Source organism: Mastacembelus armatus, chromosome 13 (genome assembly GCF_900324485.2).
Source record: "Mastacembelus armatus chromosome 13, fMasArm1.2, whole genome shotgun sequence".
Taxonomy (NCBI): Eukaryota; Metazoa; Chordata; class Actinopteri; order Synbranchiformes; family Mastacembelidae; genus Mastacembelus; species Mastacembelus armatus.
Genome location: NC_046645.1, coordinates 18750378 through 18776965, shown reverse-complemented (window position 1 = coordinate 18776965; position 26588 = coordinate 18750378). Strand labels below are relative to the sequence as shown.

At 40.7% G+C, this 26588-nt stretch overlaps 3 protein-coding genes across 8 annotated transcripts in view; 2 read left to right on the top strand and 1 right to left on the bottom strand.

Moving 5' to 3' along the window:
- usp2a (ubiquitin specific peptidase 2a) overlaps window positions 1-6494 on the top strand; it is a 31843-nt gene extending 25349 nt beyond the window's left edge. For 2 of the 5 annotated variants that reach the window (XM_026293163.2, XM_026293182.1), the window contains 11 exons: window positions 126-176; window positions 1063-1186; window positions 1449-1560; window positions 1686-1796; window positions 2412-2476; window positions 2693-2796; window positions 2993-3073; window positions 3405-3483; window positions 4129-4233; window positions 4363-4483; window positions 5191-5275. In XM_026293163.2, the coding sequence (XP_026148948.1) occupies window positions 126-176; window positions 1063-1186; window positions 1449-1560; window positions 1686-1796; window positions 2412-2476; window positions 2693-2796; window positions 2993-3073; window positions 3405-3483; window positions 4129-4233; window positions 4363-4483; window positions 5191-5275 (1038 nt within the window). Of the gene's footprint in view, window positions 1-125; window positions 177-1062; window positions 1187-1448; window positions 1561-1685; window positions 1797-2411; window positions 2477-2692; window positions 2797-2992; window positions 3074-3404; window positions 3484-4128; window positions 4234-4362; window positions 4484-5190 lie in introns of all 5 variants that reach the window. The other 3 variants (XM_026293191.1, XM_026293153.1, XM_026293173.1) reach the window with 3 other exon arrangements.
- A 6249-nt stretch (window positions 6495-12743) lies between these two features.
- On the bottom strand, window positions 12744-18778 carry gemin4 (gem (nuclear organelle) associated protein 4). Its single transcript, XM_026327490.2, has 6 exons — window positions 18527-18778; window positions 16024-18090; window positions 15373-15529; window positions 14953-15223; window positions 13711-14415; window positions 12744-13461 (listed from the first exon to the last, which is right to left on the bottom strand). Exons 1-6 carry the CDS (start codon window positions 18546-18548, stop codon window positions 13240-13242), a joined length of 3444 nt encoding a protein of 1147 aa, XP_026183275.1. The 5' UTR covers window positions 18549-18778; the 3' UTR covers window positions 12744-13239.
- An 82-nt stretch (window positions 18779-18860) lies between these two features.
- On the top strand, window positions 18861-23434 carry LOC113142465 (tapasin-related protein-like). Of its 2 annotated transcripts, XM_026327491.1 has the most exons (8): window positions 18861-19005; window positions 19572-19748; window positions 19830-20105; window positions 20219-20548; window positions 20890-21237; window positions 21531-21623; window positions 21919-21938; window positions 22042-23434. In XM_026327491.1, exons 1-8 carry the CDS (start codon window positions 18960-18962, stop codon window positions 22054-22056), a joined length of 1305 nt encoding a protein of 434 aa, XP_026183276.1. In that variant the 5' UTR covers window positions 18861-18959; the 3' UTR covers window positions 22057-23434. The 2 variants fall into 2 exon arrangements, with proteins under 2 accessions (XP_026183276.1, XP_026183277.1); XM_026327492.1 differs by lacking the exon at window positions 21531-21623.
- The last annotated feature ends 3154 nt before the right edge of the window (window positions 23435-26588 follow it).

The following is a 26588-nucleotide window of genomic DNA, read 5'->3' as shown; positions in this document are numbered from 1 at the left end:
TTATTATTGTAATATTATTCATGCACATAAACACAAGGATAAGACAAAAGGAAATTTAAAGTTTAAAACAGTCACTGCATTTGCCTTTGGACTTTAATCTAAATATCGTGTCTTTTGCATTTCAGAACTCCAAGAGTGCCCAAGGTCTGGTGGGACTAAAGAACCTGGGAAACACTGTAAGTACAACACTGATACCTGGTGGAGTCCACACAAGAGTGGTGGTCCAGCAGAGTATCTGCCAGGCAACAGGCAGAAAGACACCTCTTAAAATAAACAGTATGTGCTGTGTCTGCGTGCATGTCGCTGTCACTGTGTGTGTGTGTGTGTGTCTGTGTGCATGTCGCTGTCACTGTGTGTGTGTGTGTGTGTGTGTGTGTGTGTGTGTGTGCGCACGTGTGTGCATGTCGCTGTCACTGTGTGTGTGTGTGTGTGTGTGTGCATGTCGCTGTCACTGTGTGTGCGCATGTGTGCATGTCGCTGTCACTGTGTGTGTGTGTGTGTGCATGTGTGCATGTCGCTGTCACTGTGTGTTTGTGTGTGTGTGTGTGTCTGTGTGCATGTCGCTGTCACTGTGTGTGCATGTGTGCATGTCGCTGTCACTGTGCGTGTGTGTGTGTGTGTGTGCGCATGTGTGCATGTCGCTGTCACTGTGTGTGTGTGTGTGTGTGTGTGTGTATGTCTGTGTGCATGTCGCTGTCACTGTGTGTGCGTGTGTGCGTGTGTGTGTGTGTGTGTGTGTGCATGTGTGCGTAACCTAATCAGAGAGCTCTGAACTATGGAACAGGGAGGACTCCTCCCTCTTGATCTCACCAAACTTTTTCAGATCTACAAAGCATATTTTTAATATTACCACAATTATGAAAAATGTAGTTATCATGAATATATGACCAAATGCTTGTATAGACATATATTTTACATATAAGAGCTATAGCAGGGCACAAATATTAAAACTGGAAGAATTGAATCTGTGAAGAAGTCTGGATTGTTTTGACCTGTGCACTGTAATCAGATAGGCCAAAAATATATACATATATATATATATTTTTTTTTTTTCCCTTGCAGTGTTTTATGAACAGTATCCTGCAGTGTCTCAGTAACACTCACAGCCTGCGAGACTACTGCCTGCACAACTCTCACCGCAGAGACCTTAACAACAACAGCCGCACAAACACAGCCCTCATGGAAGGTGAGAGACATGTCACACAGGCCCCCTAGAGTCCAAAACAACAACTCCTCAGAGTTCCTCACAGTAACGCACAAGTCTGTCCCTCTAAATTTGCATCTCTCTACTTGTGTAAATCAGGGAAACAAGGCAAGTTATGTGCATGCCATGGAATTGCCTTAAAATATGCAAAAAAAATGCGACCTATAATAGGTCACGTTCGACACACTAACCTGAATACCTTTTTGTAAGATTAACTACATGAATTTCATACCTGTGTTGGTAGAATTTGCCAAGCTGATACAAACCATGTGGGCGTCATCCAGCAGCGAGGCAGTCAGCCCATCTGAATTCAAAACTCAGATCCAGAGATATGCACCCAGATTTGTGGGATACAAGTAAGCTTTGTTACTCTCTACACTTTAAGATTGACATACTGTCAAACATCTGTTTTCATGTATTTGGATTTTCTAAGAACTGTCTGAGAATAACGCACCTGATTGCCAGTCTGTGTGAATTGCAGCCAACAGGACGCTCAGGAGTTCCTGCGGTTCCTCCTGGATGGCCTGCACAATGAGGTCAACAGAGTCACCGTCAGGCCCAGAGGCACTGTGGAGGACTTTGACCACTTGCTGTAAGTAATCTGCCTGATAGCGAGTGTGTATGTGTACCTGCACTGATGCTTTGGTGCAAATGATTCTGTCCAGGATCAGCAGACCTGATGAAAACTACTATTATGTATTGTAAAACAGGGAAATAATTAGTGCTGTAAATATGAATATGAACTATGCTGGAATGGTATAGATTATATTATACATGTATGTAACTTAAAGCAACATGAGTCATTAAGGCTTAAATTTAAGATTGTGTGCAATGGTTTCACCTCCTCTGTTCAGTTGTGGCATTTCTATGGACCAGATCAGCTTAATGCTCCAGTTCTTGGATATGATTACCAGTTATCTAACAGGGGCTTATTTAAGGGTCAGAATTAATCTCTGCAACTTTACTATTCAACATTTCAAAATAAGCACATGCATTTATTTCCAGCTTGATATTGTGTTTCAGGGTTTGAAAAGTGCCTTTTTAATCCCCTTAGCCACATTCTGTCACCTGGATGATATAAAAAAATGTAAAGTAGGTCAGGTCCCATTAAACTTTTACTGTATCGTCATTATGCCTTCCTGACATCTTTTCAGTCACTCTGTACTGTATTTAATAATAGGAACTAAAGACTCTAATGTTTCATCAGGGATGAAGAGAAAGGGAAGAAGATGTGGAGCAAATACCTGGAGAGGGAAGACAGTAAGATCGTAGGTGAGTAGAACATTCTTCAGATGGCCAAGGTACAGAAGAATCTAAATCCATGCATATATATATATATATATATATATATATATATATATATATATATATATATATATATATATATATATATATATATATTATAATTTTTTTTTTTTTTTTTTTAAACTAAATCATATGTCATTGTTCTAGTGACCTGTTTATTTGATGTTGTGTTCGCTATTCCAGACTTGTTTGTAGGGCAGCTGAAGAGCTCTCTGACTTGCAGTTACTGTGGTTTCTGTTCCACTGTCTTCGACCCTTTCTGGGATCTCTCTCTACCTATCTCCAAGGTACACACACACACACACACACTAACACAGTTAGCCCTTTGTTAATTAATATCTGTTCACAGCTCTTAACATGAGCTTTCTGTTTCCTCTGTCTCTGCTTGTGCTTTGCTTTGCTTCCTGCTTATGTGTGTGTGCCTGTGTGTTGTGTGGTTGCTCATGTTCATGCTAATGTGAATGCGCCTATGTTTGTGCTCAGAAGGGCTATGGTGAGGTAAGTCTGATGGACTGCATGCGGCTCTTCACCAAAGAGGACATCCTTGATGGGGACGAGAAGCCGGTAGGTATTCATTACAGCAAAAAGCCTGGAGGGCTATCCTTCCTCAAGGAGTAATGCTGAACAAGCCTAGTTAAACTATATCTATTGTATCTTCCTTAATAAATACATTGCATGTTATTTAATAGTATCCTGCAGTTATTTTTTTATTCTGCCTATTTGGTTTTTAAATATGAATTAGTTTTTGAAAGTATTAGAAATCATTTGATCAATGCTACTGTCATATACAAATAATTTTACTAGTTGTACGCATATACAGTTTTTACTGGATTGTAACTAAATAGAAACTCCTTGTAAACCATGATTCAATAAACTCTGTATTTTCACTACACAGACGTGCTACAGATGTAAAGCCCGAAGAAGATGCACTAAGAAATTCACAATACAGAAGTTCCCCAAGATTTTAGTGCTGCGTATCCTTTCCTTTAGTGTCTGATACTGATGTGTTTCATTATGCATTTGCAATGAGTGTATAGGAGAACGTATACAGTATCTGTGTCAAGAGGATATTGTGTGTGGTTTATGGATATACTGTAGTATACACTAGTTGACTGAAATTCAAAAATTATTGAGACTTGCCAGGGCATTAGTATTTTGTAGTGGATTATAAAAATGTCAACCCTGTGAATAATCACAGTGGTTTTGTGCGACCAATTTGTAGAAATGTCACCTCACCTAAACGTTGAGTGGTGCTTTGAGAAATGCTCTGAGCAATTATTGAAAGACAGCTCTGACATACAACCAGGAAACTCTGGTGTGTTTGAAGCCCAGTAGACCATAATCAGCTGTAATGAGCAGTGACATCCATAAATGACCAAATGTTTGTGCGAGCTAGTAATTGACCCTGCTTCCTTTGTCAAATCAATAAATTGACTGATGTCTCATTTTGAAACCTCAGTGACCTGAGCACACGCTGTGAATGAAGATATTTTTCCATTTTTATTTTTCTATATTCCACCCAATGAGAAACATTGTACACAACTCTAAAAGATGTTGATTTTATGTATTGAAAGGCATATACTGGATAGAGCAGTTCCTTGACTCCCCCTTCTGTCCAGACCTGAAACGCTTCTCTGAAGCACGTAGAACCAGCAAACTGTCCACCTTTGTTAACTTTCCCATGAAGGATCTTGACCTGCGGGAGTTTGCCTCAGAAAACAGCAGTAAGTACTGATTCAAAAATACAGATTTTGATGTTTGAATATATAATAGGCCAGAGACTGTAATATGTCAGTATACAAGAAAAAGTAACTATGGGCTTTGGGTTTGTTTTTGTTTTTTTGCTGTTGCAGTAAATGCAGTGTACAATCTGTATGCAGTGTCCAACCACTCAGGCACCACTATGGGTGGTCACTACACAGCCTACTGCCGCAATCCCAACTCGGGAGAATGGTACACCTTTAATGACTCCAGGTAAGTTTGAGGACTTTATCAAGACATCAGGGTTTATTAATGTAGTTTATATCATAATAAAAGAGATGCAAAGATTTGCTACTACTTCTATCACCAAGAGCATGACCAGGAACCCTAGTGGGAAAAACTCAATAACATAGTAGCGATGACCATCAGTCTAAGTTGAGTCATGGTAACTGGACTTCTAGTTTTTAGGTTGAAATGTTTCACTACTCATCCAAGTAGCTTCATTGGTCTAAGAGAAAGCTGGTATAAAACATCTACAGTTTACCTAACGAGCCTATTCAGACCAGGTGTGAAATGAAACCAACTCAGGAGTGTGGGTCTATCGACTCTCACCCCATTTACATAGTTCATTTAACGAGCCTATTTGGACTAGGGGTAGAGTAAAACCAACCTGAAGGATAAATTTGAGGTTCCATACCAGCTTTCTCATAGACTGATGAAGCTACTTGGATGAGTAGTGAAACATTTTGACCTAAACTTCACCTGTACGACTGAGAATCTTCGCAGACATCAATCTGTAAGAAAAGTAAAGAAAAAATAACTGAAACTAACCCATGGTTTTAATATCTACAGTACCTTAGTTATTCTCTTCATAGATGGCAAAAGACTTCAGTCACGGTTAAAATATGACTTGCTGTGCGTTCACCATAACTATTCTGTTTCTTACAATGCAACCTTTTCCCCTCTCTCTCTTCTTCCAGAGTAACACCAATGTCCTCCAGCCAAGTTCGCAGTAGCGACGCCTACGTCTTGTTCTACGAGCTGGCTTCCTCATCACGAATGTGAAGCCTTGTCGGAGGACAGCAGGCCGCAGCACCACTCTGACTGATGGATGGATGGAAAATGAGACTGTGGGTGGAGCCAGGCCTCTTTTGGACTTGTTTGGACATATATCTCACACATATACAAAGGTACACACTCCCAGACCCTGGAGGCTACTAGAGAGAACAACCACAGGAATCTGATCAACAAGCCCTGCTCTCTTTCTCTCACTGTCTTGCTCATTCTGGGTGGGTGTTTACTGTGCATGTGTGGTTGTGTTTGTGTGTGTGTGAGCCAGGCTGACACAAGGCAATAATCCCATCTGATCGACCAACCGCTGAATCTGTCTCCACCTCAGAAGTCCCTCTCTATGCACTGCAAACCGAAGTCTCACTCTGACTGCGCCTTCACTTCTTCATGTCTGTCAAACTATTAAAACTGACTTATTGCATTTTATTTCTGACTTTTCCGGTTTTGAATTTATATTGTTTTTATGTTTTTCGGGAAAGGGGTGGGGAAGTTTGTTACCCCAGCACCATCAGCATCATGATCATCACCATCACTTTGTATTGTGGGTAAACTGTGCTTAGAGTGTGACTGTAACACAAGTGGTCATGGTTCAAAGAAGATTACGGCCCACTGACCTGAGTGGTTTTCATGGTTTTCCCTTCCACTACGCTGAAACACTCCTATGTCTGTGTGCTCTTTTTCTTTCTGTGGTTGGGAGGCCAGTGGCACTGTGAGCATTACATGTTTCAGAGGATTCTAACTTGTGTTTTATTTCATTGGTTTCTCCCACGTGTGGCTGCTACTCATGTTTTAAAACTGCTGTGAATGGATGAATGGACAGTTCAGTACAGATGTGCTATGGGTTAATAATATAGATGATACAATATAGACGGTAACAATCCTCATCGTCAGTATGAGGTCTTTTCTTCCTCTCTTGTTTCATGCCATTGAACAACATGGAAAGAATGTTTTAAAGAAGACATAACACTATATCTGTATATTTTTATATCCTGATGCAATATAGAGAATGTACTATTCAATGGTGCTGAAAATGACCCATAACTGTTTTCAGTTGGTTTATTTACCAGGTTTCAAGAGAGAAAAAAAAGTTATTATTTATGCTTACAGGTGATAATGTGATGAATCACACTTTTTAACAGTGGCAGTCAAACACATAGGTATATATATATATATATTAATATATATATACATGAATAAAAGAGAACGAACAGTGGTTTTACTTTGAGTCTGTCTTTCTTGGTTTGACATTTACAATTTACCTTTGCAATGATACCATACTGTATGTGTAAGGAACACTCGACCAGATTTACATCAAATTCACTTTATTCGATGGATCATGAGTACTACTCAGCCAGTGACAATAGCTGTATAATGTCTTGTGTGATTCAAGTGTTGATTGCTGTACATATATCCATTTTTTGAGCCTCGCCTCTTCAGATTAGTGAGAAGAACACAAAGAAAAGCAGAACTAAGGTAAAACTAATTTATAAATTAAACTATTTATATGAATACTGTCCAGCTTTTTCAAGTGATAATCAAACTTAACTATGCTCAGTAACAGCTATCAGAGAGTGTAACTCAAAAGTTGGTTCTGTCACTTGAAAATTCACACAGAGCTCTAATTTTATCTGAAAGTATCAGTGGCTGGGTAAATGCTATGTTACACATAGTGAAATCACATTTTCGTGATATATGCAGCTAAGCCTTCTGTTTTATCAGCCGAACACTAGACATGCACCATTTTCTTAATAATGCATTGCTCAGTAATCATTATAGAAGTGTGGTGGTCTGGCTTACTTCCTGCTGCTCCATTATCCATTAGTGGCCTATTTCTGCAGTCTGAACTTTACGGCCCATAGTGTGATCTCATACCATGAAAGGGTAGAGCAGTCAGGAATTGTTCCATAGGCTGACAGTGTGGAGGGTCCCACATCACTGTCTGACCTGATACACCATCCAGCCTTGATCCACCTGTAGAATGATTTGTGGATTCTTTCTCAGTTATATAGAACAACACTGAATCAGCAGCGGGAAGTAAATGCAGAGCTGGAATTACCAAAAGCTTGAGAAAGATTTCAGACTGACATTTTGACACACAATCTGACTGTGGATTTTTTTCTAAAAATTGCTTTCATAATTAAAAAACAGAAAAGTTTATATGGCAACCTTATATGTTATGTTTTCAATTGGATACTAATATACCAGTTTAAAGGGACTGTGGACAATTCTACCTGTGCATATATGGCTGGGATATACTGTAATAAATGTTCAGAGCTGAACCTGTCCCCTGTGGTTGCACTGTTACTGGGTGAGACACCTCAGCAGGAAACACCATCCTGGGCAAAAATGCTTTTACCAAAAAACAACTCACAGCTCTAAAGAGAATAGTACTGCTTTTAGAAAGCAGGTGGAGACACAAGTTTAAACTTTCGTCATCTTTACTAAATCTTTAAGTCTTTTCTGACCCTGACTAAATTTGATCAACCAGGTGACAGTGGTAGACACCCCAGGGTGGGTGTCCCACTCCACCACTCCAGAGAGTCTTCCCAGAGCTCTGCAGAGGTCTGACCCTCTGCCACCCAGAACCCCATGCCATCCTCCTGGTGATGCCCACCACCACCACCAAAGGCCAACAGGAGTGGAATGCCACAAGGCCCAGCTCAGACTGCTTGAAACCCCCATCTGGCTGCTGTCCTCTTCATACATGGAGACAGACTAGGTACTGATTTCATTTATTTCATTCGGTCATTCAGTTTTAGATTATTCAGACATTCATCCATGTGTCTGTATCTTTGCCCTGTATCCTCGGTGAGGTACTTACTGTAGGTCTCTCTTGTTACTCCAGTTGTGACTCCGGCTCTGCTGTCTACTGAGGTCATTAGTGCTGCAGGAGGCTTACCCATCCAGGAGCACATAAGACAACAAGGTCAGACTCTCCACTAGCTGCTGGAACAATGTGGAAACAGGTACGAGGTTATATTTATTTTGTTTTCATAATCATATTTCTTGTTATACAGTCATGAGTGTGTGCATGAAAAAAAACCTATGTTAAGTTTCATTGTTTTTGTTGGTTTTTAAATGGTATGTGTTAGGTAAATTCTTCCAACAAATAGCGGACAAACTTCGGTAAGATTATACAGAAGTTTTACTTGCAAGGAGTAATAGTCACACAGCACCTTAGTACAGCATGAGGGTCACTGGCTGCTTGTAGCCCAACACATCAGTTTTCATGGTAACACAAAAGGGAGGTGATTTCTCACATAAAGACATCTGGGCCCTTATCAAATAGTCAATGTTAGCGCAAACTGTTCTCACTGAGAGCAACAATTATATTTCCACAATAAACAATAGGCCCCATTCACAAGTGTTTCAGTTATACTAAAGTAAGGTGGATTAGGTCACAGGAGGGTAAACATTTTTAATTCCTCCAACAGCATATGTTACAGTTACTGTGGCAAGCTAGCATCCAGAGTTGTATCAAGATGCAGGGACGATTCCAGCACAATACTGACACAGTACTATACAGTACTACACAGTATATTATACCACTATCCTGCTTGTTTCCAACTATTAAATTTCCTTTTACCGCATTAAGGTAAATTTCTGACAGGCAGTGTGTTTACTAGTTTCTTCTTCTTCTGGTAAATAAGTGGCAGATTAGGCGCAGAAAAGGTGTGTTGCTGCCCTCTATCAGTAGGCAGGACAAACCCATTGCCACAGGTGACTGTAAATTGCAGTAAACTGAAATTAGTGTCGTGAACATGGTGTCAGTATAGTCATGTTTGTTATCAAACTTGGTTATTATGACTTCTTGCAAAGCCTAAACAAGCAACATCATGAAAGATGTGGAGTATAAAAATAAAACATGCTGGATTGACAATATCTAATTTTATCAGGCACCTCAAAACACACCCAGACAGGTCAGTCAGTCTAATACTTGTTACTAACTGTGTAGAGCTTTGCAGTCTGCATAGCATACAATAAACATTGTTCATAGCAACCGTAACACTTGAGACGTGACTTGTGACCAGAGACTTGAGACCTGACTTGGACTTGTGACCAGAGACTGGAGACTTTATTTGGACTTGTGACCAGAGACTGGAGACTTGGCTTGTGACCAGTGATTTGAGACTTGATTTGAACCTGAGACCAACTAGATTAGTGTGAGACAACCAGCACAGCCACAGGTTACTTGCTTGTCCTCAGGTTTACTGAGGCTCGGTCTATTCGTCTGTGGGCTGGTCCGACTGCAGTCTGCTGGCAGGAGTAGGAGAGAGTAGATGTTCCCTGGAGTCTTGGGCCTCAGGCCTGGGTCTGTTTGTTGCCTTTCCTCGCTCTCCTCGCTTCCTCGTAGGGCTGCTGCAGGGTCGTCTGATGGAGTTGGTTGATGTGAGATGGTCAGCTGGAGGACAGACACACGCAAGGAGAATGTCTTCGTTTCTCCTCTGCTGGGCAGTAAAACAGTCTCTACCTCATCTTCTCCTCAGGGAGAGAGAGGGACTCGATGGGTCTGAAAATCTCTTAACTTTTGCTGAGTCTGTCTGGAACTCTGTCAATTTCTGTTCAGTGTGTTCTGTTATTCAGGGTGTTCATTTTTCAGAGAATCCATTCTTTCAGAGTTCAGTTCCAAGTGTTCTCAGTGTGTGTCTGTCTGTGTACTGTCTTTTGTGTGTTGCCACGCTGGGCGGGAAATGCATCTGATTAGTCCTTCATTGTGCATAACACGATGCGATTGGTGCAGGAAGTGCTGCGTTCTTGCTGGTGATTGGTTTAAATCTCACTGGTCATGTGTGAATTAAGAGAGTAACTTATTGTGTTGTAAGATTTAAGAATGTTTTTCTAAGATGGGAACAATAATTTCTTTTTGCACCCAGAAGAGGTGACTGTTGTGGAGCAGGAAGTAGCAAAGATCAATAAGGATGAAGTGAGGAAGGTGTTGAAGAGGATGAAGAGTGGAAAGGCAGTTGGTCCTGACGATATACCTGTGGAAGTATGGAAGTGTTTAGGAGAGGTGGAGGTAGAGTTTTTGACTGGGCTACTTAACAAGAACTTGGAGAGTGAGAGGATGCCTGAGGAATGGAGGAGAAGTGTACTGGAGTGGCAGAGAAGTATGTTCGGGTGGTGCAGGACATGTATGAGAGCTGTAAGACAGTGGTGAGGTGTGCTGTAGGGGTGTTTGCTGTGGTGATGGACAGGCTGACAGGTGAGGTTAGACAGGAATCTCCGTGGACTGATGTTTGCAGATGACATTGTCATCTGTAGTGAGAGCAGGGAGCAGGTGGAGGAAAATCTAGAGGTGGAGGTTTGCTCTGGAAAGGAGAGGACTGAAGCTTAGCTGCAGTAAAACAGAGTGTGTGGAAATGAGAGGGACTCAAGTAGAACGGTGAGGTTACAGGGAGTAGAGGTGAAGAAGGTGGAGGATTTTAAGTACCTAGGGTCAACAGTCCAGAGCAACGGAGAGTGTGGAAAAGAAGTGAAGAGACGTGTGCAAGCAGGTTGGAACAGGTGGAGGAAAGTGTCAGGTGTGATGTGTGACAAAAGAGTGTCAGCAAGAATGAAAGGAAAGGTGGACAAGACAGTGGTGAGACCAGCAATGTTGTCTGGTTTAGAGACAGTGGCACTGAGAAAAAGACAGGAGGCAGAGCTGGAGGTAGCAGAGCTGAAGATGTTGAGGTTCTCTCTGGGAGTGACGAGGATGGATAGGACCACTAATGAGGACATCAGAGGGACAGCTCATGTTAGATGTTTTGGAGAAAAAGCCAGGGAAGCCAGATTATGATGGTTTGGACATGTTCAGAGGAGGGACAGTGAATACATTGGTAAAAGGATGCTGAGGTTAGAGCTGCCAGGAAGGAGGTCTAGAGGAAGACCAAAGAGGAGGTTCCTGGATGTAGTGAAGGAGGACATGAGGATAGTTGGTGTGGGTGAGGAGGATACAGAGGATAGGGTTGAATGGAGGCAGATGATTCGCTGTGGCGACCCCTGAAGGGAGCAGCTGAAAGGAAAAGAATAAGAAGGTCCGCTACATATATTTAACATATGAACATTATTTAAGTATAGTGTACATGGTCTCTGAAAAAAATGAGCAAGGTGCAAATAGCGTTACAACCATTCTCGCCTTACCCAACACTATGGGGCACTAATGGGTTTTCACTAAATTGTGCACTCGTTTATGTCAACCAAGGACAGCAAATATAACTTTTTATTGCATGTGTGAATAGGTAATGGGTGAAATAAGTGAGAAGTCAAATAAATTACCATATATTCCAAAGCAATTTTGAATATATCTACAAAGTCTACATCTTTTTCCAGTTCTGTGCATGACGCGTTAGCTAATCGGTTTCGCCACCCCTGTTTTTTAAGGCTGGTGTTGGTCATCTGTTCATCTTTGTGTTGCAGCTGGAGTAACAGTTGTAACATCCTACAGGGATGTCATGTATTAGAAAGGTCTCACCCTGAGTTTGCTATTAAAGTCACTGGATAGTGGTCCTTCACTTGCCATTGTTTCTTATTTTCAATGCCATCACCCTGGTGTTTTTTTACACAGGCTGGGTCTGTTTCATATGAACACACACAATTAACTTGGACAGGCTTTGACTCTGCTGCCTTATTTGCAGTTCTTCAGAAGAGTTTTCTTCATTGTCTGCCTGTTCAGCACCTTTTGTCTTAATAGGAAAGGTCATTAAGGTAAATCTCGTGGATAACGTCATTACTTAATCTTGCTGTGTCAGTTTCCCTACCAAGACGATCTGATCTACTGGTCAGATGTGTCACTTTAAAAAGAAAAAACGATTTTCTCTGAGTTAAAAAAGATAAGATGTGTTGTTTTAGCTTTTCTGTGTAATACATTTTAATTAATATAACAAATAAAAATGGCATGGATAAAAATATGGGGACCCTTAATATTTTGAAACACAGTAAATCATTGCGATCAAGAACTTCTTGTAGCTACTGATGAATTTTCTTTTTAATTCTCAACTTTTCATGAGCAACCTGCTCCATTTTTCTCAGGGTTGATGTGGGCTTTCCCACAGCTGTGACTTGCAGCTCCTTCTATAGATGTTTGATTGGATTAAGATCAGAACTCATAACAGGCAACTACAGAAAAGGTGTTTTATTCTTATCCATTCTTGGTGCGTTTAGATGTATGTTTTTGTTCATTATCCTACTGGATGAGCCATGGCCTACAGCTGAGACAGACCTGTGACACTGGAAAGTATGTTTCTCTCCAGAACATCTGTATAATCCTTTGCTTTTATTGTGTCATGCAGATTCAAGGATGTCTGTGCCCAGAGGCAGAAAAGCAGCCCCATAATCTAACAGAGCTTTCTTGCTTAATGTTTATTTCTGTGAATATAGAGCTGATGGGACCCAGAAGCACTAAGGCTTTCAGCATGCATCTTAGAAAAGCCGAACTCCAGCTGCTTTGTGTCTCGTTATGCAGATTTCCTGGGTCTTCTTCCATAGAAACCAGTCTCATTCAGAAAGTGATGTTATAGTGCAACTGGACATTGCTCTACTTTAATATTGGAGGTCAGCTTGTACACCACTGTAAGCTTTACTTTTTTCAAACTGCTTTTCAGTCTGGGCTGAGCTTTCCTCTTACAGCCACCTTATTTTTTGCTATAGTCCCACAGATTTTATTCTTAATAACACTAGAAACTATGGTCACAGGAACAGCAGGCTTTTTGGGCATGGTAAACTTAGTTAATCAGCAGCCAGACTTTAACCCAAAAGCACAGATCAACTTCAGAGTACAAAAGAATATTACTGAAGCAACACAAAAATATGTTTAATATGAAATGTTGGCTTTTTCACTCAGATCCCTAACATGTCACTGTGCAATAAAATAAAGTCGGAAGTACAACATATGGCATTTACAAAAAAAGTTATTCCTTTGTTTATCAACAAAAGCAATTTTAGCTTTTTCCAGTGAAATATATATTTAAAAACTCTTATCAAGCAGCTGAAGTCACAAGCTGAGCAATTTTCTGCTGCAATACAGCCTTCATCTGCTCATTCTCTAGGTTGTCTGTGATGGTGGAGAAGAAGTGTCGGGTGTTGTCACTCTCCAGCACAATTCTGGTGTCTGGAAAGGCAACCATTATGGCTTCATAGTGACTGAGGATCTCCAGGCTGGACAGGAACAATGGTTCACACTGGCCTCCGGGCATCATCACCTGGGAGGAGTAAGTTTAACCAGCAAAATGTAATGAAGTTAGTACCATTTTTTTTTTTTTTTTAAACTATATTGCGCAATGTCTCGAAACCATTTACAATCAAAAGATCATCTACTGGTACCCTAAATTTTAAATATTAGTATCATGGCTTTCACTGATATATTTAGTTAAACTACACAAAGGCAAAAATGACTTTAAATTAAAACCTAGTATTCCCAGTGGTTACTGATTGATACTGATCATTCTTACCTGGACGTGTTGCACGTGGCAGAAAAACTGGCTGAGAACAAAAAGGACTTCCTGGCTGGGAACTGTCTCCTCTTCTTCAGCTGGTTTCATAAGAGATAATTCTTTCAAAGAGTCTCTGGACATTTTAGAGACTTTGACTGAAATGCAGGAATGGCTTGAGTCTTTAGATGGTGGTGTTCTAGGAGGTGTTGATACAGATGCAGTCAAAGCACCTGATGAAGGAAGAGGCAGCTTGGCTCTTACTGAGGTCAGCATCTCCCTCACAGTGTGGGCGTATAACCTGCCAACGTGTGCCCACCCGTCCGCTGACAGCCAGTGTGAGCAGCTGGACCCACAGAGGAGCTGAAGGACTCGAAGCAGGAGTACTGACAGACGGAGCTCGCATGAAAACTTCCTCAGATCCAGGAGGGGTAGATAGTCCACATACTCAAGTGAGAAAGGAACATAGAGGCGACCAGAGGTGATCAGCTCCCTCAGGGCTCCCAGCAGCCTGGACCACTGGGAGACTGAGCACCAGGGCAAGATCTGGGTCAGAGCCACTAGCAGGCCTTTGCTGAACATGCTAACATGGTCGGCACAGTGCTGGTCCAGAGAAAGATGGGACAGCATGATGGACCGCAGGGAGTCCGATATAGAGCAACACTCCATCCAGGCCAAAAGGCCGGTGCCATGGCCATACTGAGGTAGGTCCAAACCCGACCACTCCTACAGAGGATCGAAACAAGGCACACAGAACGATAGATCAGCTCAAACCATTTGCTACAGACCAAAAGACAAACAAAAACAATGCCTTGTTTCTACGCAAATGATGCTGAGGTAAGTAGTTATTAATCCCTTTGCCTGGCAGCCTGGTCTGAGCTATCTCAAAGCACAAGGGCATACCGCTTATCACAAGCTATTCAAAAATTATTTTAATGCATTTCTGAAACAACATGGAACACAAGACTAGACTCACAAACAAGGGGTGGATATGTCAATTCTGACAATTATTATGCCTCTAAATTGCTGCACATGTAAATACACATAGTGAAGACCATCAGCATATGTTCTTGAGATGAATTACTTAGCTAACATACATGAAGCAGCAGCTTTATAATTAACTCAGTCTCTGTGTAAACATATCACAGCAAAATAAGCCATCAATAGATTTTGGGGCTATCTGAAACCTCAGTGGAAATGGTCTTTTTACCTTATCAATCTTGGAAAATTCTCAATATTAAGTTACATCCTGACAAGTTTTACCTGCTCAGGAAGCTCACACACAGTCAGAAGAGACGAGGGAACTTCGTTTTTAAAGTGTTCTCCCCACACAGGCTTCAGGTAGAATCTAACTGACCAGTCCAATTCCTCCATCTTGTTGTAGAGCCAGAACAGAGCTCTGGACCAGCTGCTGGGGGCCGCTGCCACCTCAGCACCCACCACCTGGCCCAGTGTGGTCAGCACAGACACCAGCAGTTCCTTGGTATCCATAGACCAGTGGTGGACAGTGCCCTCTACTGGCTGCTCCCAACACCTGTTAGGGGTTTCACAAATATGAGTTCAAAGGAAGGTCGTATTTAACTTTATTGCCATTACAAAAAAGTGAATGCTTCAGAAATGAAAACAATATAATAACAGCCAATTTGAGAGGAATAGGTTTACAAGAACACTCATGATGCAAACCTGAGAGCCTCGTTGTGAAGCTGGGCTAGGACGTAAAGCAGGGGAAAGGGAGAGCAGTCCAACACCCAGTGTGGTGAAGAGACCGGATCCTGGACGTCAACACACAAAGTAGCGTGGAGAAGTTGCACACTCAGTTCTGAATCAAAGGAGCTGTGACCTGGAGGGAAACAAAGTGCATTGGATAAGAGTGACTCAAAATGATTTTATTTACTCAAGCACATAATGTGAAAGGACTTCCTACATTAATGGTGTAATTTACTGCTCTACCTCTATGCTACAGAATAATCAAACTTTATCATTGTCCCTGATTTAAATCAGCCTTCAAGACAACTTAGTAAATCTGCTGACGAAGAGATGAGGTTTCAGAAAACAAACTACTGAGTGGACTCAGATTAATTAGTTGAATCAATGCTGACACCTGTTAAATGAAAGTGATGACAGTCAAAATTAAAAATACTAAACTGTCAGGGATGATATAGCTGATATTTTACTTTCATTAAAAGGCCATTATCAACATCATATTAGTTCACTTATTAAATAATATAGTTAAATAAATGCACCTCTATAAACAGAAAGGATTCCCAATCAAACATGTAAGCCTGGTAAGTGATACATTAGTTGCTTAAAACATTCATATCAGAGGATGCTCACCCTTAGTGAAGAGATTAGGAAGGACGAAGATATTAATAACCTCCTGTGGTCGAAGAAAACTTTGCCTCAACTCTTCTCCCTCAATTGTCACAACTGGCATCATCAACAGACCCAGAAACTTGAGGAATTGCTCTTTTTCACTAGCTAACAATAATTTGGTCTTCAGCATCTCCTGGAGACACCTGCAAATTAGGCTGCTAGCCCTCATCTCATTGTTTCCTTGATTTGTATTTTCCTCTGCCTCTTTTCTTTCCTTGTCATTACTTTGAGCTTCTTCTTTTCTCCCCCTCTGTCCTCTGAGTCCAGGCAGCTGCTGCAGGATCTTTGCCATAAGAGAGAACAATCCCTTGTTGGACACAGCCAAATGGCAGCAAGACTTCAAGGCAGCCTCTGGGTTCTGAAAGGCCATTCTCGCTACTAAAGAGGTTGCTGTGTCCAGACTGCCCTGCGATGCTGATATTCCACCTCTTCCCTGGATGATGCAATTGAAGGCCATGTTGAGCTCCTGTTCAAATCCATCAGTCACAGAAGAAGGGACAGGGCACCCAAAGAAACCCCTGCTGGATAATTTCAGCATGGCAGCCAATGATTTGTTCTTGTCTTCTAATGGAAGGGCAGAGAAAATGTCTGCAATCACTTTCATTAATTTCCTGCACTGGTTCACATTTGAGCTATCCCTCTGGATTTTACTAATGAGGGTAGAGGCGAGGTTGAGGAGTGTGTCATGCTGCTGAAAAGTCGCCTGGTTCTTTTCCAGACAGTCCAGCCAGCATTCATTACTAGCTGCCCATGACTTCTCGCTGGCAAATAACATAGCAAAGTTCTGGTAGTCCTCCAGATGATGACTGATGATAATTGTGGTGATCTCTACCTCCACTTCAGAGCTGCTCTGTATGGCAGGGAAAGCCAGTGACTCCAGCAATCCTCTGAGTATGTTCTTAACATTCTCCTGAATGGGAATTCCAGCCATAATTTCAGTCATCTGTGCTTCATCCAGGCCTGTCAGGACTCTCTGGAGACTTTGTTGTAGTTTGAATGCAGCATAGCTCGATTTAGAGCTATTATACATTTCCAGTAGCCCACTGTTAAGCCAAAACTGAACAAGCTCTGTTATAATCTTCAAGGCTTCATCAAGCTTCATCTTGCTGGGTTGAAATTGAGAAGGTGTATGAGAAGCACGTAAATCTCTCTGAGCATCCTGAATAAGTTCAGGGCTCAGTTTCTCATGCGGATTTTTTCTGAGGCTGATAACTTTAGACAGGATGTGCATCTTCTCTTCAGTTGGAAGTGTGACTTCTTGGTCTATTAGGAAGGTTGTGTAAAGAGAATCAAGAGAAATGGACAGGGCTTTGAGACACAGGTCTGTTGAGGATATGTAATCCTTGATGTCTTTAAGTGCATGAAGGAGAATGTGCAAGAGACCAGTGGGTGGAGATGATGCTTGTTCATCTGAGGTGTCTAGCTTTAACCTCTTAGCAGCCTGAGGGGACAGACTAGAGGACTTACAGGATAGACGACCCAACTGGTTTGCAAACATTGCCTCTATGCAATCTTCTCCTGTTTTCTGATCATTGCTACCCTTCCAGAGTTCCCACCACACATCCAGAAAAAGTTGAACATCATCTTCCGCCGTGGGACTGCTCCTGACATGTCGCATCAACCTTTCAAGCTCAGTGCAGATATGAGACCGAGAAAGACACAGCAGGAAACGGGCAAAAATATCTGCAGCTTCCATTGACTTCACCAGCTCCAGCAAGACAACATGACTGACCTCAGGGAGGCTATTCTGGAGAGGGAAAAAAGGATTCTCTCTCCATGCTGTGTCTATGTCCTCTCCAGCCTCCCTGCACAGCAGCTTCAGCCACACAACACAGATGATCTTCTTTTTCCAGCAGATAGCTGTTGTGTTGGGAGGACCACCAATTTCATCCTGTCTACAGACTTCTCTGACTGCCTCCATGACTGGGAGGCCCACCCTGATCCAGTCAGCTTTGTGAACGGAGGACAAGGATGAGGGGAGGCAAAGCTTATTAGCCAGGAGGAAAGCACCATGAAGAATGGCTGAATCTGAAAGAGAGCAGATTCAAAACTAAGGCAAGGCAATAAGTCCTTCATGCACTGCCATTCATCCAGTTCTGAGGTTTTGCTGTGTTTACACAACCAATTAATTAATTCATTATTTTTACTAGCATATGATACACAACAAATTTCTGCTCGTTTTTAGCAGCGTATCATGAAACAATAGTTCACCATGGCTTCAAGAAAATCTATTTTTTTCTTTTGATAGAATACAAACCAAGACAGAAACCCATTTACTCATTTTGCATTCACAAAACAGTCTGCTGGAATAAACAGTCACTGTTTGTCAACAATCTCAAAAATGCCCGGAGCACGACAAACACATTAACAATGTGTGTCAACGCTGTTGTCAGCTCCAGTCGTCCTGTTTAATGGATTCGAGTAATGTGCTTCCGATTTGTTTATATTATAAAGTTTACGTTACCTTTGTCCATCATTAATGTCATAGTTAGCCCCGTGTTCAGTTCCTGTTCATGCGCTGTTCCAGGGCGTGTCGGTCAGAAGAGTCCGATCAATCAATAACACTTTAAATAAACAACAATGCAGTGTGTTCTGCAGACAGAGTTCGTCACCATAGAAAGCTTTTACAGGTTTATAGCAGCATGTCAACAATTCATATAAATCGCTTCTGCTGTTCCGCATCAACGTGTTTAAAACGAAAAGGGCACGATGCTGAAAGGTGCGCAAGGTGTTTCACAGCGCCACACCAGGACCCGCCGAGTACTGCAGGTTAGGCCCGCATTAAAGTGACGGGAGGAGCTATAGGCAAGTGTTTCTTTTTTTTCGTGTGAAATGAAAGTGAAAGTGAGCGACTGAGCGGAGTTCAGCAACAAGGGGGCTTCTACCAATGAATCGTCATGGGTTTAATCTTAAAGATACTTATTTACTTCCATCTTTGTGCAGGTAAGTTGTTGACTTTGTTAAAGAGTGAGGCGTATTTCTGAGCTAATCTGTGTCGAGTCGTTAACTGGATCGACACATAACACATTAAATGACTTGTACATGTTCTACACTAGATTTATTGTAGCATAATATTCAAATATACTATGGCAGATTACACTATAATCACTATATTTTCATTATCACTATGGACTGGACTCACTATGCTATACTATGCTACTGTACTGTGCTATACTATACAGTACTCACTGTATTATTGTGTAGGTTACTATTAGTCTACAATACACTGTAATATTCCACTTTCACTTTTAATTTCTAGAATGATTTAAAGAATTTAGATAACATAAAAATGTAAAACGTGTCTATTTTCATCTTAATAAGACTCAGTCTCATTAATCTTGTCTATACTTAAATATTTCATATGATAGTTTTATTTGTATAGATATGTTATAAATTATTTTTAGTGGGCTTTGAATTTTACCACCTTATTTGCCATATCATACATTTCTACTGTACTATAGTATACTTTACAATATGTTACCTGACTGTACTGATTTTGTGTGTCTTAGGGGCTCTGTGTGTCCATGAGGTATCATGGCTGCCGTGTAAGTTCACTGATGAGCATGTATTTCAGAATAATGAAGGACACACAGAGACTAAGCTCATTCACAGAGAGGCCATGGTGCAGTTTGGTCAAAAAGGAGATGCTCCTGTTAACCCAGATGCCATCACTTTCCTGGTCACTGGTAAGACCTGTAGTCTATTATGTAAACAGTCTGTGTATTGTTCTATTCTTTTGTTTTCTATGGTGGTCTGTTCCTCTGCAGGATCCAGGTTGGACCTGCGGCGGTATGTGGAGACGGTGGAGGGAGAGCAGTTGGAGTGTGAGATGCGCAGGTACAGCACAAAGGGCATCCATGTTCACTGGCCTGTCCAGAGGGATCAGGAGTACAACCGCTGGTTTAGCTGCACTCTAAAAGACAGCAAAGGCCTGTTCATGGTCTCTGGTTACCTCAGACATCCATCTGACCAACCCCCCTCAGGACAGGAGGACTACCGCAGCTGGCCTGCTATTGGGGACAAGGAGATACTCACAACAACAGGTAACAACCAATCCCTTTAATAATTTAGTTCTTAGGTTAATGTTAACCCCATATTTTACTTTAACTGTATCTCCATCTGATCTGCCTCTGTTTTGTCACATCTGTTTCCATAGTTGCCCTGGTCATTAAAACACAATCTACATCAGTGAAAGCAAGCCTGGGCTCCCAACAAAAGCTCCACTGCCAGTTTGCTGTTGACCACAGAGGTCCGAATGTCACTGTGGAGTGGCACTGGCAAAATCGCGGAGAGAGAACCAGACTCTTCAGCCATACCAGTCGCTCAGGGCAGACACAGGGGAGTGGGGTTGGGCTGAAGAGCCTGGCAGGTGGGGATGCTTCCTATACCCTCCCCTTCAGCAAGATGACCAGTGAGGGGACATATGCTTGCTCAGTTTTAGTGAATCCACTGTTTGCCCATGTGGATATAAATCTGCACATTGAAGGTGAGGAAGAGTCACAAAACGTTTGTGAATCAGGGACATTTTGGCATTTTGGTTTGTTTTATTCTATCTGGGCAAAGCATTAGGATACTCAGGTCACTACAACAGCTTTTTTTTATTTTGCAGAAGTTTGTACACACAAAGAAAAGTTGCTTTTTCTTTTATTGATTGTTAGTGTGGGAACATGTTTGATCAATAATGGTTATCTCCACACCATTTTCACCACAAGAGTCCAATGAACAAAATGTCCTGAAGCCACGGTCACATAAACACATCATGGAGATAGTTCACATAAAAGAGTAGTTTTGTTTTCAGTTGATTGATTTATTTCCCTTCTTCCTCAGAACCTCCCCGTGTCTCCATCAATATTGGACCTATTCTCTCGCTGCAGGAGGGTGGGGAGCAGAAGGTTGTTTGTGATGCAGAAGGCTACTACCCTCTGGATGTGGAGATAGCTTGGTACGAGCAGGACCCTACAGCATCAGGCCATAGAGTCGGTGCGCCTCTCCCCAAGGCTGTGCAAAACCTTCTGATGTCCAGCCATAAACACAACCACGACAAGACCTACTCAGTCTCAGCTTTCTTCTACCTCCAGGCTTCACTCAGGGACTCGGGGAGACAGTTTACATGCACGGTCTCCCACAAATCTTTGAGAGTGCCAATCAAAAAGAGCTTCATCTTGAATGTACAAGGTGAGTGCAGGAAACCATCTGTCTATTAGCTGTAATGCTTGTGGGTGTGGGGAGCCAATCCCAAATGACAATGGACAAAAGATGGGGTACAACCTGGACAAGACATCAGAATATCACAGGATTGACACAGACAAAATTCACAACCTAAGTTCTAGTTTGTAGCTGGTACTAGAGTCAGTTGTGCAGGATCCCGTCATGCTAGTTTTCCTGCAGTACTTTGACCGACCACAAAGCGGCAGCAGAGGAGCATTTCTGGGATCTAATGTTCTGTCCTGCCTGTTTTCTCTGCTCAGAGCCAAGCAGCGGGATTTTTAACGTCACTGTTGGCATCATTTTGGTCACACTGGTGGTCTTGCTGTGTGTGATGCTGCGCTACCTGCACACAGGTGGGTGTGGAGGTCATTAGATAGACTGGATGAGGTAAAGAAATGAGAACATGATGATAGCCTGTAGGAGTTAGTCAATACTTTCATCTTTTCATTTCAGTTGAACACGCTAGAAACAAAAGAATGTTTAAGAATAATTAATTAGAAGTATCACTCTCACCACTACAGTCATGTCTTGTAGATTGTAGGCAAATTACAGACAATACCAAATCATTGGTAACTACTTTGTTCATATCATTTTGACACATTAAGTCTTAATCACCAAGAGAGTAATTCTAATCTGTTTTCCCAACAGCAAGAGAAAAATCAGTGCAGGTAAGATGATATGAAAATATCAACTAATCTCATTTAACCATCGTGATCAGTGCAAACCAAAATTTAATATTAGTGTCTGAATATGTCTTTTTGTTCTGAGCAGAAAAAACCATACTGAGTGCCTTTGTTGGTCAAAGCAGAACATCACAAGCATCAGCAACAGCAGACTGGCTGTCTCACCTCTCTTCTCTGTTAAGGACAATGAATAAGATGAATCACTATAAAACTGAGAGTTTGCTTAACTCATTAAGTTTTTAAAAAAACAAACCTTGCAGACTTCCCAGCATGCATTGTTTCAGAATTCAAACACTTTGTAGTTTGAATAATTTCATTCATGATGGAAGCTTTCTATGTCCCTAGGTAAGGGTTAAATTAGTTCATGATTGTTTCTTTTCATAATAATAAAAACAGTGTCACAATGATGGTTAGTATTGAATTTAGGCCTTAAACTCATACTCTGGATATAAGATTAACTGGATGGGAGCAACTTCAAATGTTCTGGTACAAAATGGCTTCAACGCCTGCAGCTGTAAATTTTTCATGTAAAAAGAAGAAATGACTGTTTAAACTGTCAAAAGTCTGTCAAAACTATCTGAACAAAACAGTTGAATCAGCTTAATATCTTTAGTTAATTGAACTTTTTTTTAAAGTTAGTTTTACCTTTTGAAAAAGTCAAGGTGGAGGGAATCTTACGTTTCTAAGTTTAACCTTCTCAAAAAGGATTCAGGGTGTAGTGCATTGGAGTATGAATGGATCCTTGTTTTACTTTCTTGTAGCGAGTTTCACACAATCATCTACAGGTGGTGCTAATGCATCAAAATACAAAGCTCCAACAAAGGCAGTGAAGACAGCAATGTACATTTTTAAAATGTTTAACAATTAGCATGGTGAGGTTTTATGAGGAAGTAAAAATAGTCACCAGTTCACCGTGTAAGTGAATAAAGTGTTGTTGGAATAGGATTGTCTATAATGTCCTTCTCTCTTTGTTGCTCACCAGCTCTCAGTCCATATATATGAAATTGCTGTGATTTTTTTTTAAACTCAGGTGAAAGGTCAAAATTAAAATCTTTAACCTTTTTATTTACATTAATAAAGAAATATATTTTACAGATTTATTTTAACATACAAAAGTTTTCAATTTTAATAGAGCTGAGACGTTTTGACACAGATAAAGCACAGAAGCTAATGCTAGTGGACATCTGACATGTTTTGAAGTGATTTACAATATTTGATACAACATATTTTTAGTACACTTTTTGCAGTTGGTGTTGTATATCATCCACTATGTCCAAAAACACTTTTTAGACATTTTTTATTATTTCATCTTTATGAATATATTATAAAAAAACTGTCTTCACTTTAGAGCACTTCATATACAAATAAAGTTAACATACTCATGTATTTTATTTTATTTTAGCTAATCGTTGCTTATTCCTATATGTTAATATTGCAGTATTCTGAGGTGTAATTATTTTAATAAAATAGGCCCTACAGTACATCATGTAATGAGAATTTTATGTCTAATTAGTTCTTATTCTGTTGATTTCTCCTCTGCATACACTCAGCTCTGCATGACTACCTCTAGAAGTCTTCTGCTTTTGTGTTACATATTTGTTGTGGCCCTCTCAGTAGAAACACATGCCCATCCACAAAAAAAACATACTGACCCTCACTGCTGCGACATGTCAGCGGTCAACTTTGAAGCAGACATAGAGGATACAGCTAACCTGGTCAGTCAGGTCTGAGTCCATTTACAGAAATAAACAGTCTTAGACTAATACCAGATGTGTTTCTGAGTGTGTGCTGCCAGCACCCTTTGCCTTTAGGGCTAAAACTGTGTGTGTGGGCCAGATTTGATCACAAATGTTCACAGGAAATGTCATGCCAAAACAAAAAGACAGAACAAAAACGTGGTCCTAAAAATTCACAGATAGCTTCCAAACACAGACACATGTTAACAGTAAAGTCCAACATCAGTAGCTATGGTAGCCTGAATAGATGTTCTTAATATTTCAAAATAAAGGTGCTAATGTAGCATTTCAGGTACCAGGCTTGACAATGTTTTAGTTTCAGTTGCACAACCAAATTTACCACAATCCTAACACAGTCTTCTTCAAGGAAGATGTTATCAGTCGTCCTCTTCTGAGTGCAGGTGTTTTCTCCTTTACAGAAAAAAAGTAGCATTTTGGAAAACAATTTAAAATTTGCATTTCACATAAGTTAAAGAAGAAGTGGCCTTCAGATGCCATGTGATGGCCACAATGGGTGATTATTTGATACATAATGCAAAATGTTAATTAGAAGCCAAAAAAGGCCTAAGGTTTAATGTCTTAGGATTAAACCCATACAGTTTGATTTGATGGCTGGACTACTAAGGCCATCTCTCAAGTTATATTGTGCAACAACTACAAATTATTAGACACGACACATCATTCCTGAAAAGTACTGTACTGCAGAAACCAAGGCTTTCAACATAGTTATATGATGTAAATATCCAAAATACCTACATGGTCAGTGTGGCCTGGCTAAACCCAAAATGGAACAACATACTGAAATAAGACACACGATGCTATTCAATTACCAGAATGTGACTAAAGACCTGCACAGATCATGTAACTTTATCCTTCTTTACATACTGTTTCAGAGGTTTTTCCACACAGACAAGACTAAAATGGTGTGGGAACACTGAATATTTTATTTGGCATGAAAACTGCCTACTTAAAATTGATAGACAAATCTTGGCCAAGGCAGCTTTACTGGAAACTGTATCTATATTGGTATCAGCCTTCAGCAAACAGCCATAGAAGGACTGTATCGGGATGGTTTGTTTCTAACATTTGAAGAGAGTTTTAAAATAACAGTATAAAGCTCTGCTGGGAAAACCTCACTTTCTTAGAAACAAACCATGCAGCTTCAAGTAAGGGTGAAACCATAACAATAGGATCTCGCTGGTTCTCCTTCATTATTCCAGAAAAAACAGATGAACATGCCAGCTGAGACACTACATGTTGCATCAGATCTTAATACGATATGCTGGTTTACAGGCCAGCAGGCAAGCCAGGGCTCGTGCTGGAGGTGGTTTGACTTCATTGTAAATGTACCGGACAACACACACACACTGATCCCTGGATGTTGTAACTGTACTGAGAACAATTAGCTCAGTATATTGTTTTAATGCTGCTTCAGATGTATTGCCCTTGTTGCTTTACTTTTGTAAAGACTTACTTGTCTCTCTAGGCCAGGTGTTACAGGTCTAGAAACTTTAAAAGTCTAATTAGTATTGATTTGTGCCTATGTTTATAAATCTTAAGACAATGTACTGCAGTTCTCTATGAAAAAGATTTATTCGTGGGTACAGTCACACTATTGTCACTTTGAATCTGTTATGCGTTTCCTGTTCATACTAACATGCTCACTATAAACATGTACACACAAGCCACACGCCTTCAATGGGGAGGGGGTCTCCTTTGACACAGGCAGCCATGTTGCACTGCTATGCTTCTACAGTAGCCCAGAATGGACAAATTAAACACTGACTCTAGATGAGGAATTGCATTTTGTTTTACAGTTGACGCCTGCTGTACCCTCCCTCACCCCTGGAAACAGAGGGTGAGGTGTGAGGGGGGACTCAGAAGGCTGTCTTCTGTAATCTCACAACTAAATCATTCACATTTTACACACTGCACCTTTTAGGCTACTTAACACATTAACCTATACAGTCACACAGCTGATCTTTTTTTTTTATAAAGAGGCAATTTTTATTCACAATTAGCTTAACTTAGTGTTGACAGTTTATGTTTGCTTATGAGGCTTAAATTACTTATTGTAGTGAATCAAATTCAACATGTTCAAAACAGTAACATATTATAAGGTAATGTCTTCAGAAATGTTACTCCCTGTTGCTTGTTTCTTTGATTAGAAAATTAAAAACCAATACCAGGTCTGGTATTTATTACTAATTGAACTAACCATCTAAATCGTAATAAATGTGGTGTCTTTTTGCAGTCTAGCAGTCCAAGAATGTTCTGTAATATATCCTCGAAAACCTCATAGTAAACGCTCAGCCTCATAAGCATTTTTTTTCTTTTTTTGGCTGTTATTATGTTAATATGAGTTTTTGGATTTCTGTTAATAATCATGCGAGAGCCGGATTACCAGTCATCCATCTCCTGCTGTTTCCCCTACATTCAAGTACATACTTACCTTTGGTTGCCAGGTTTTTCTCTCTATACCAGTATTTGAGCCTCCACAGTGTGTCATTTTAGTGTGTCACTCAGCTGATGTGTAAGTCTATTGTTTATATGTGTCTGTGTCATTGTGTTTATGTGTCTGTGTCACAGTATGTGTGTCTTAAGGTTAGTAGACTGCCCCCTGATCCCAGTGTGTTCCCACAGATATTACCTTAAATGGAGTGGAAATTTCATGCCAACAGAATAGGAATAGCCATAATTGTGTATGTACGAAACCACTGGCCACACATTTAACTACGGCACTTGTAATGAAGATCCATGTAGTTAGTGGAAAATTCACAGTGTGTTTTGAAAGTGCATGTGTTTTGGTCTTTCTGTTTGAGCTTTCTGTCTATGGCTTCAACTCTCTTCACCACAAATAGTTTTATGTCTTCCTCATCGTTTATTGCTCTGTTTCTGC

Excerpts from the sequence above, each read along its gene's own strand:
- LOC113142465 (XM_026327491.1), top strand. The coding sequence starts at position 18,960 with ATGGGTTTAATCTTAAAGATACTTATTTACTTCCATCTTTGTGCAG. Across the intron at positions 19,006-19,571 it reads TTACTTCCATCTTTGTGCAG|GGGCTCTGTGTGTCCATGAG; the intron begins GTAAGTTGTTGA and ends TGTGTGTCTTAG. Across the intron at positions 19,749-19,829 it reads CATCACTTTCCTGGTCACTG|GATCCAGGTTGGACCTGCGG; the intron begins GTAAGACCTGTA and ends GTTCCTCTGCAG.
- gemin4 (XM_026327490.2), bottom strand. The coding sequence starts at position 18,548 with ATGACATTAATGATGGACAAAG. Across the intron at positions 15,224-15,372 it reads CTTCACAACGAGGCTCTCAG|GTGTTGGGAGCAGCCAGTAG; the intron begins GTTTGCATCATG and ends AACCCCTAACAG. Across the intron at positions 14,416-14,952 it reads TGTGTGAGCTTCCTGAGCAG|GAGTGGTCGGGTTTGGACCT; the intron begins GTAAAACTTGTC and ends GATCCTCTGTAG.